The sequence below is a fragment of the Suricata suricatta genome, chromosome 2 (genome assembly GCF_006229205.1).
Source record: "Suricata suricatta isolate VVHF042 chromosome 2, meerkat_22Aug2017_6uvM2_HiC, whole genome shotgun sequence".
NCBI lineage: Eukaryota > Metazoa > Chordata > Mammalia > Carnivora > Herpestidae > Suricata > Suricata suricatta.
The window spans coordinates 99,725,409-99,735,115 of record NC_043701.1 but is presented as its reverse complement, the minus strand read 5'-3'; the positions used below and the strand labels follow the sequence as shown (position 1 = coordinate 99,735,115).

Here is a 9,707-nt window from a genome sequence, read left to right as displayed (position 1 = left end):
GTGGAGCAAGCAAAAGCAGGCCTGGGCCGCCCAGGGCGGGGGCGCAAAGGCCGGGGACCTGCAGGGCCGGCCCCGCGGGGACACCCCGCAGGGGGAGTCCCTGGCCGCCGCCGCTGCCGCTGCTGCGGCCGCCGCCGCCCAGGACGCTGCCGGCCCGGACCTGGCGCCCACGCCGGAGCCGCCGGAGGAGTACGCGTACCCGGACTACCGCGGCAAGGGCTGCGTGGACGAGAGCGGCTTCGTGTACGCCATCGGGGAGAAGTTCGCGCCCGGCCCCTCGGCCTGCCCATGCCTGTGCACCGAGGAGGGGCCGCTGTGCGCGCAGCCCGAGTGCCCGCGGCTGCACCCGCGCTGCATCCACGTCGACACGAGCCAGTGCTGCCCGCAGTGCAAGGAGAGGAAGAACTACTGCGAGTTCCGGGGCAAGACCTACCAGACTCTGGAGGAGTTCGTGGTAAGAGGCGAGCGCCCGCCGGGGCCACTTGGCACCTCCCGCCGTGGGGTGAAACCTGCCCGAGCGCTAGGCGCCCCCACTTTAAAGAAGAGGCGCGTTCTGGTGCCCAGAGGCGGATAGCGCTGTGCCCGCGTCCCCTCAACACGACCTCTCTTTTCAGAGCAGAGGTAATCTTTAAGACACAGTGGCCGATCCACATTAATTCCTTAGGTCTTCGCTGGAAAAGGGTTTGGAGAGGGTGAGGCCCGCTGCATAGAAGGGGACAGCCAGCTGGCCTGAGCACTAATTGGCTGTGCGCTTCCTGGTCACCCGCTGCTCCTGATTTCAAAAGCGTGGCCGCTGAAATGCTTAACCCGTTTTCAAACACAGGGTAATTTGGCGTGCCATTTGGGATCTATTCTTGGGCTAATAGCTAATTAAGGGAGACTATTCCTATAAATAAACCTTCTCCCCAGATTGTGGGTTGGGGTATCACACAAATGTCCTCAAAAGAAAAAGGAAAAGAAAATGCTTGCTCATTGGATGCCAGAACACAGTGGATGGCAAAACCCAGATCTCCAGTTTATGGTTATTTATGATAATGATGATGATGATGATGATGATGATTTTAGGGGCGTGCAGTAACAGTACTCAGCACCGGCCATCTCCCCAGCGCCTACTGGGCATCAGGCTGGAGGCTGCACTTTTCTAGTGCATTCACTTGGGTAAACCTCATGGCATGCTGTGAAGAAGGTGATTGCCTGTGATCTCCAGTTGATGGAGAAGAGGAAACTGAGGCTCAGAATATTTAAATGGCAGGGTGAGGACAGGGCAACTGTTGAGAAGCAGACTCGTGTGTCAGGCCAAGCAGGGCCAGTGCACAGTGCCTGCTTTTCCACTTACACGTTTTTGTGAAACAGAAGCCCAGCCTCCCTGGGGAGCAGGTTTAAACGGAGATGCTGGCCCCTTGCACATGCTGGCCCCTTGGGGGACTCAGACAGCCTTGCTTCTCCTTGGTGGCCTGGACAGAACTGCACAGCTCTTTATCCAGTCCTCCCACCTATGGCCTGCCTGGACTTGGTCTGTTGACTTGGCAGAGAGAGAGGTTTCCTGGGCAGCAGGGGGTGACCTGGGGCCTTCAGCCCACAGCACTGAGCAAGGAAAGGAGGGAGGAGGGATCCTGCTGGTATCTCCCCAGGAGCCCAGCTTCTGAGATCCACACATGCAGGATATGCCCAGCATGTGATGGCCCCTAAGGAATTTTAGGCATCAGTCCTCAGCGTGGTAGAAATAGAAAGCCCTGAAGGACCATTCATAGATAAGGTACCAAGTGTGGGAAGAATGCCAGCTTTGGAGTCAGGAAACACAGGTGTCCATCCTGGCCTTGCCACTAACCAGCTGTATGACAAGGACAAAGCTCACCTCCCCTCTGGGGTTGTTTGTCCTCCCCTGTTAGCCAAGGCTTGTCAGAGCTCTAACAACCTCATGTCCAGGGTGCATCCCCAGGCCTGCCTGTTTAGCACAGTTGTTCGCTCCAGCCCTTTGGAGAAACAAAGACAACTTTGTCAAGAAACTCCTTTGAACCAGACCCTGACCACACACGAGGAGTTAGGTAGGTGCCCTGCCCTCACGATGCTCTCTTGTTGGTGGGAAGCCAGACATGTGTCTCTCCAGATGTGTTGGTGCCAAGGCAGAGGTCCTGGAAAAACCCAGGGGTACCTTCCATGTTGGCCCAGGACGGGGCTGGAGGCTTGGGCCCAACAAAATAAATCTCTTGAGTTTCAGGCTCATGAGAAAATCTATACATGTTTTAGGAACAAATGCAAACTATCAGTTTTTATCCGTTACATTTGTTGTTTGTGTTGTGTGTCGTTTTATAGTCATTTCTTAAAAGAGTCTCATGAAATCGGCAGAGGAAGTGTTGCATTTTGATCTAAGAAGCCCAGACACATCCCAGGGTGGCTGGTCATCTACCTGAGGTCACAAACAGAAGAATTTAAACTTGCATTTTAGTAATTCATCGCTAAGTGCTGGATGCCACAGAGCTGACTTGGCAAGCCGGGGAGCAGGCGGGGGGCTCTGATTTGATTCCTATTTTCAAAAATCAGGGTCAGCAACAGGATGTGTTGCAGACTCTGGTGATGGGAGATGGTAGCAACAAATGGGAGATGAGAAAGATGATAATCTTGGGAAGAATTCAGATACCCATGAACCTGTCTTTTGAGTATTGAGTACATCACTCATCTCCCAGTGAACTTCATTCATTAGGACGTACACATGCATGACGTTGCAAAGCAGCTACCCACGCTTGATGACACTCTCGCTCCTCTAATACGTGCACCTTTCTGATGATTTCGTTCTGCGCGGTGTATATATCATGCTCGTTTCTGGGACTGTTGGTTGCAGTTATGCCCAGTGGCGGTGGCTGAGCACTGGGGCACAGTGCGTGTCCACCTGCCGGCCCTGGAGTTTCTGGGCTTCAGCGAGACACACCCCACTCCAGGCTGTAGTTTGCACAGCACCGTGTACAGGCAGTGGAAAAGGAAAATGTGTCCTGTCTGAAGCGCTTTGCTCTTCTCCGAAGAAAATCTAATTAAAATGGGGGGTGTGGTCCAGGTGTGTCTTGCTTGGAGTGCTGTTCACCGAAGCAAGGAAGGAAGTGAGGGGGAGGCCAGTTCTGGGCCTCTTTCCCCGGGAGGCACACAGGCATTTAAAGCATCTGTTCTCTGCTTCCCCAGAGAGAGGGAGGTAGTGACGGAGGCCGGAGGCCGGGTGCTCGCTCCGGGCATCTGTCTGGGATGAAGATCCTGGCCGGTGCCTGGGATGCTAGGCATCGGGCCCCTGCGCAGATGAGCAGTCTCCCAGACTTCCTGGGCTGCTCTTCCTTGGGCACGTGGCTCTTTGCCCGCCTTTCACAGTTCTGTCTTTTCCCTTCTCTCCCTGCTCCCTACAAATGCCGTCACAGTCCCCGTTCCTCACAGTCTGAGTGGTAACCTCAGCCCGGTGTCAGTGGGAGACCTCACTCACCACGTCCACGGAATCCCCTGCCGCTAGTAATAGAATCACATCCTTCTTTCTCTCGGGATATTTGCAGCCTAATTTGTAGATCTGCACAAAACCGCAGTTGCTGGTAGAGTTTTCTCCACTGCCTCTCAAGTTCTACCCAGTGGTCTGCTCTTCAGCTTACATGAGCAGGTATCCAACTTTGGAAACCTGTTCGTTTGTATCTTTTATAAATGAATGGCATTTTCACGTGTTCTCTGCTTCCTGGGGACGTGCTCATTTGCAGTGTCGCCGTCATAACGGACCACAGGCCGGGCAGCTTAAACCATAGAGATTTATTGTTTCACAGTTCTGGAAGCTGCATGTCCAAGATCAAGGTGGGGGCTGCCTTGGTTTCTTCTGAGGCCTCCTTCCTTGGCACATAGATGGTTGTTTTCTCCCTGTGTCCTCACCAAGTTCACGCCCTGTGTACGTCTGTGCCCAGTCTCCTCACACAGGTCATGTTAGATTGGGGTCCACCTATATGACCTTGTTTTTTTTTTTAATTTTTAATGTTTATTTATTTTTGAGAGAGAGAGACAGAGAGACAGAAAGAGACAGAACATGAGTGGGAGATGGAAAGAGAGTGAAGGAAACACAGAATGCAAAGCAGGCTCCAGGCTCTGAGCTGTCCAGCACAGCCTGATGCGGGGCTTGAACTCACAAACTGTGAGAACCTGAGCCGAGGTTGGATGCCACCCGGGCGCTGCTGTAGGACCTCATTTTAACTTAATTGCCTCTGTAAGGATCCTGTCCCTAAAGGCAGTCACACTTGGAGGTCCCAGGGGTTAGCACTTGAACATGTGAATTTGGGATGCGGGGCACAGTCCAGGCTGTAACATAGCCATAACAGGTGGCAGAGGCCAGAGTTGACCCCACATGCAGGAGCCCAAGGAGATACAAGGGGTGTGGCCAGGGGAAGGCTGCATCAGCAAGTATGACTGAAGGAAGAAGCTGCAGAGAAGGTGCAGGGTGATGGGTGGTAAACTCGCTGGCCCAGAAGCCTGGTCCAGCAGCCCAGCGACACCACTGTCGTTCTGTGTGTATCCATTCTGAGCGCTATGTTAGGACCCACAGTACTATTTATGGCAGTAGCTCTGTGAATCAGACACAACTCCTGGGCAGCTCTCGGGGGCTCCGTGGAGCAGTGTCAGATCCCTCCCCACGATGACCAGGCAGGCCGGCAGCAGGTCACATTGGGAATTTACCAACAGAACATGATTGCAGTTTGAGCCCCAAAACTAAGTGGTTCCCCTCATGGGGAGGGTGATCTCCTGACCCCCTGGGGGACCGTGAGGTTAGAAATGGGGTCTGCAAGCTTGTCCCGGTGCTTTATAGAGTCTAATCAATTTATACAACTCCTGCCCATGCATAAGGCACTCTGGGAACACGAACACTCCTCACGTCCTCGCTTCTGGGTGGGGTGAGGCCATTTCCGCGTGTCCGCGGTGTCTGTCATAACGATCAGGAACTCTGATTGGCAATTGTGTAAGACTATGAAGAAAAAGAGGTGCTGCATTATTAATAAGTACTGCTTGTTCGCCTGTTTTTCAAAGCGTGAGGCCTGTTGAGCTGAAGGCAGCTGGACAGAGGAGATCTGCGGGCACAGGGACATGGGGCCACCAGGCTCTCCCCGGCGTCACTGTCTGACCCATGATTAACCCCTCTGCAAAATCTCCTTTCCAGAAGTTTAGTAATGAAAAAAAACCTCTACCATGAAATTTGAAATCAAAAGCTCCATCTAAGTAGATCTCTGCTGCAATTATGAAAAGGTGCCAACAGAGAGAGAGACACATCCATCATATTTTTCAGGTCCCTGGTGTTTCTATTCTTCAGGTTGGTGCTACTTAACATAAAACGATACTCTTATTATTTACCTTTGCAAAGTACAGTGAATCAAACTTCGTAAAGCTAATGTTCTTAAGTCAGCTGGATGCTTGTGCTGTTGCTACCTCTGAGTTTGCTTAGGTTCCGAGTAAGATTTTCTAAATTCTGGACTTGTCAGTTTTTGCCTTTCTGTCCAAAGCCATTTGTTTTAAATTTTTTTAATGTTTGTTTACTTTTGAGAGAGAGGGAGACAGAGCACTATCATGGGAAGGGCAAGGGGAAAGAGGGGGACACAGAATCCAAAGCAGGCTCTAGGCGCCGAACTGTCAGCACAGAGCCTGAGGCAGGGCTTGAAGTCACAAACCATGAGATAGCGACCTGAGTGGAAGTTGGATGCTTAACTGATTGAGCCTCCCAGGTGCCCCAAGAGTAACAATTTTTTAAAGGAGGGAAGTACATATGCTTTTTCTGGAACTTTCAGATGTGGCCAGATGTTGACCTTTAAGATTCAACATGGTTAAGTGACTCGATCCAAGTTCTGGAGCTAGTAAATGTTGGAACCAGGATCTGAGTCCTAGATTGTTACACTTACAACTACCTCATCTTATGCCCATGACTAAACAGTCATGAAGGGGCATCTTGTGTGTGAGCGGGAGAATCCCGGGTACCTGGAGAAGGGAAAGCTCATACAGGTTTGGAGCATCTGCCCCACATTTGTGTCCAATGCTGGACCAACTTGGGCCAAGGGCTTATTTTTATGGATTTATGCTATAGTTGACTCAGGCCCTCTAGAACAAAATAAATATCTGCATCCTTCCAAGTAGGACATCTTGAGTTGGAATGAGAACAGAAGCATTTGGGTCCAGGGCCTCCCTGAGGGCAGCGGGGAAAGATTCCAGTGGGCAGTGGACAGAACAGTTGATCTCCAGTGGCGGGCATGGCCCCAGACATTAAGGCCCACAGTGGGCAGACTGGTGGCCCAAAGCCAGCAGCAGCCCCAAGGAGGTATTCTGCTTGGCTCAACACACAGAAGACATCTGTTAGGCTAGTGCAGATATTTCACAGATGAGACGTTCATCCACATACCGAGATTGCCATTGTTGTCAAAAATGGGATGATTCCCAAGATGGTGATCATCTGCCAGAGCTGGATTGGGCTGCTCCTTCAGAAGGGCCTTCACGCTCGAGCTGATCACATCCCCACTTGGCACCATTTGCTCCTGGCTCTGTGGCCACATGGCTTTGTAATCCCTCTCTGTTCTCAGGGGGAGAGATTTCACTGTAGGAGCCCAGATCTTGTGCCGTCACGTCCGGCTCCTTCAGTGCACGTGGAGAGCCAGCATCTTCTAGGATGGAGCACTTACCATCTAAAGATGTCTGTGAGAGCCCTGTTCTGATCCGTTTTCGTGCCCTGGAACCGTTTTCAGAGTAAAGAGTATCCTGCTTATCTCGAGGTTTATGAGAAGTAAGTGAGATTATGTGTTAGCAATTTGAACCTACAAAACTCTGAACATATTTAAAAAAGGAATAAGCCTGCAGCCAGGTGAGAGTCGTCTGGGGGCTTCCTGGTGAGTGTGCATCTTGTGGGAGGTGACTACCCCCTGGAGGGATTTTAGTCCCTGGGAAGACTCAGGAGGCTCAGCATGAGGGAGGGGCTCTCTGGGGTTTTCTCATAAATATTTCCTTCAGTGAATAGTATCTCCAAATATGATCAATCCCAACAAAGATCTCTTCTTGCATTTTTTAATTCAAAAATATTTTTTGGTGGGATGCCTGGGTGGCTCAGTCGGTTAAGCGTCTGACTTTGGCTCAGGCCATGATCTCAACAGTTCATGAGTTCAAGCTCCGTGTTGGGCTCTTTGCTAACAGCTTAGAGGGTGGTGCCTGTTTCTCGGGTTCTGTGTCTCCCTCTCTCTACCCCTCCCCTGCTGGAGCTTGCTCGCTCTCTCTCTCTCTCTCTCTCTCTCTCTCTCTCTCAAAAATAAACATTAAAAGAAAGAAAAAAAATTAAATATATTTGGGGATAAATATTTGCCAGGCACTTGGACAAAATCCTGGAGACATAACACCAAACCTTGGAGTGCCTCCGGTCAATGGGCAGTGACCCCAAGGTGTGAGATGTGCCGTGAGGAGCATCATGGGCTCTGTAGGTCACCCAGCCTGGAAGCTGTCCATCTAGACTCTGCTGTCGGAGGTTTGTTTTTAAATGACAGAGCAAGCCCAGGACAGGTTTCTACGGGGAAGAGATAAGAACACTCCTGAGTTTTGGTGGAAGATACGGTTTTCCACCTCAGCCCATGTACCCTCTAGCCATCCTTTGTGGTATGCTTCTGACCACATAGCTGGAAATCCTTTTTTTTTTTTGCTGTTTCTGTTCAGAGCCTGACATCCTGCCAGCTGGATTTCACTTCTCATTCTATTTCTGTCGGGCACTGGGGTGCGGCCAGGACATGGAGTGCCTTTCGAATCTGCAGAAAAGGATGATGTCAGGCATCTGCCCATGGCCCTGTGAGTTCTCTCAGAAGCCCGCGGCCCATGGAGAAGCACAGGGATGGAAACTTAATTTTCCATTGGCTCTGCACGTGTCTAGTTATGGCAGCAAGCGTTTTGCTTTAAACACGGTGAGACCACACTTTGCACGAGAATAGGGAAGGCTAGTAGCCTGAAAACCCACCACTTAGGAAACTTGTGAAATCCCAGATATCATAGAAGACACATCTTCTTGGGGCACCTGGGTGCTCAGTCAGTTAAGTGTCCAACTTTGACTCAGGTCATGATCTCATGATTTGTGGGTTTGAGCCCCACGTCAGGCTCTGTGCTGACAGCTCAGAACCTGGAGCCTGCTTCGGATTCTGTGTCTCCCTCTTTCTCCCTCTGCCCTTCCCCGACTCGAGCTCTGTCTCTCTCACTCAAAAACAAATAAACATTAAAAAAAAAAACCACTCATCTTCTTAAAAGCACAGTTGAAATGGCAAAAAAAAAAAAAATAATAATAAAGTAAAAGACATTCTTCCCTAGAGGTAGAATCCAGCCAGGAAAGTCAGCCTTGTGGCGGTGACCAACTGAGAGCATCCTCTGATGCCTGGGACCCGGGCTGGGGCTCATGACAAGCCCAGGGCCCAAGGGAGAGAGAACATCAGATCAGGATATGTCTCATAAGGCCATGCTCCCCCAAAAATCATGTTCTGTAAAGGGGCAGTATAGACAGACCCCCTGACAGGGCCCCAGGGCTGAGCTGAGCGGACAGGTTTTCTCTGAGCAGTTGCGGTGTCTGGTGCCCATGTGGTCTTATGCGCGTGAAGCCCATATTCATGCTTCCCTGGGCGGTCCAGAAAATCCAAGTGGGATATTTGTGTTTAAAGCAGGAAGGGCCCTCGGCTGGCAATGTGGACAGGTATCTGATAGAAACAAATCCCCAGGAGGAATGCACACTGCCCCCGGGGCCGCAAAGAATCCCCACAAATAGCGTTCCAAGGAATGTGACCATATTGGGAATAAAAATGAGACTGTTTAATATGCAAAAGCTCTATGCTGAAATAAAATGCATAGGTGGACCAAACAGGTAGATTCCCAATACTAGTCAGCTTTGAAAAAGAATATACTAGAACTTGTGTACAGCGGTGATCTAATAGTTTGAATTGATCATCAAGGGGAGGGTTCAATAGTATGTCAGGCACAAGTTATAAGCTAATTCAGTGAACTAGCAGGTAAATTTGAAGAAGTCGCCCAGAGTGAAACACGGACATACAGATGGGACATAGGAAGGAGATGTTTTGGTACATGGCGGACAGAGAGAAAACAACATGAATCAGATCAGAATTCTGGAAAAGGTAGGAGGGAATACGGGAGAATTGAAGGGATGTGTGCCAGACTTCCTAGTGGAAAGATCTTGATTTTCCAACTCAGGAATCCCTGTGAATTTAAAGAAAGATAAACAGGGGCACCTAGGTGGCTCAATTTAGTGTCCAGCCTCAGCTCAGGTCATGATCTCGAGGTTCACGGGTTCAGACTGCACATCGGGCTCTGTGCTGACAGCTCGGAGCCTGGAGCCTGCTTCGGATTCGGTATCTCCTTCTCTCTCTCTCTCTGCCCCTCCCCAGCTCGCGCTCTGTCAATCTCTCTCAAAAATAAATATCAAAAAATATTAAAAAAAAAGAAAGATGAATAAAAATACATCCACCCATAGCCCATATCATAGTGAAATTACAGAACACCAAAGGCAAAAGATTTTAAGAGCATCCAGAGAAAACAAACAGACTTTACCTCCAAAATAACAGTAACTGGGGCAACAGCTGACTTCTTGTCACTGGTAGCAACACCCCAAACAGTAGAAGAACATCTTAAAAGAACAGAGAGAGAAGAAGAGTTAATCCAATTTACATATCCAGCAATACTATCCTTCAGGA

General features: G+C 50.2%; 1 protein-coding gene across 1 annotated transcript in view; it reads left to right on the top strand.

The window, feature by feature from the left end:
• Positions 1-9,707, top strand: part of VWC2 (von Willebrand factor C domain containing 2) — a 111,829-nt gene that overhangs the window by 170 nt on the left and 101,952 nt on the right. The window contains exon 2 of the mRNA XM_029919198.1: positions 7-454. Coding sequence (XP_029775058.1) covers positions 7-454 — 448 coding nt within the window. The remainder of the gene's footprint in view (positions 1-6; positions 455-9,707) is intronic.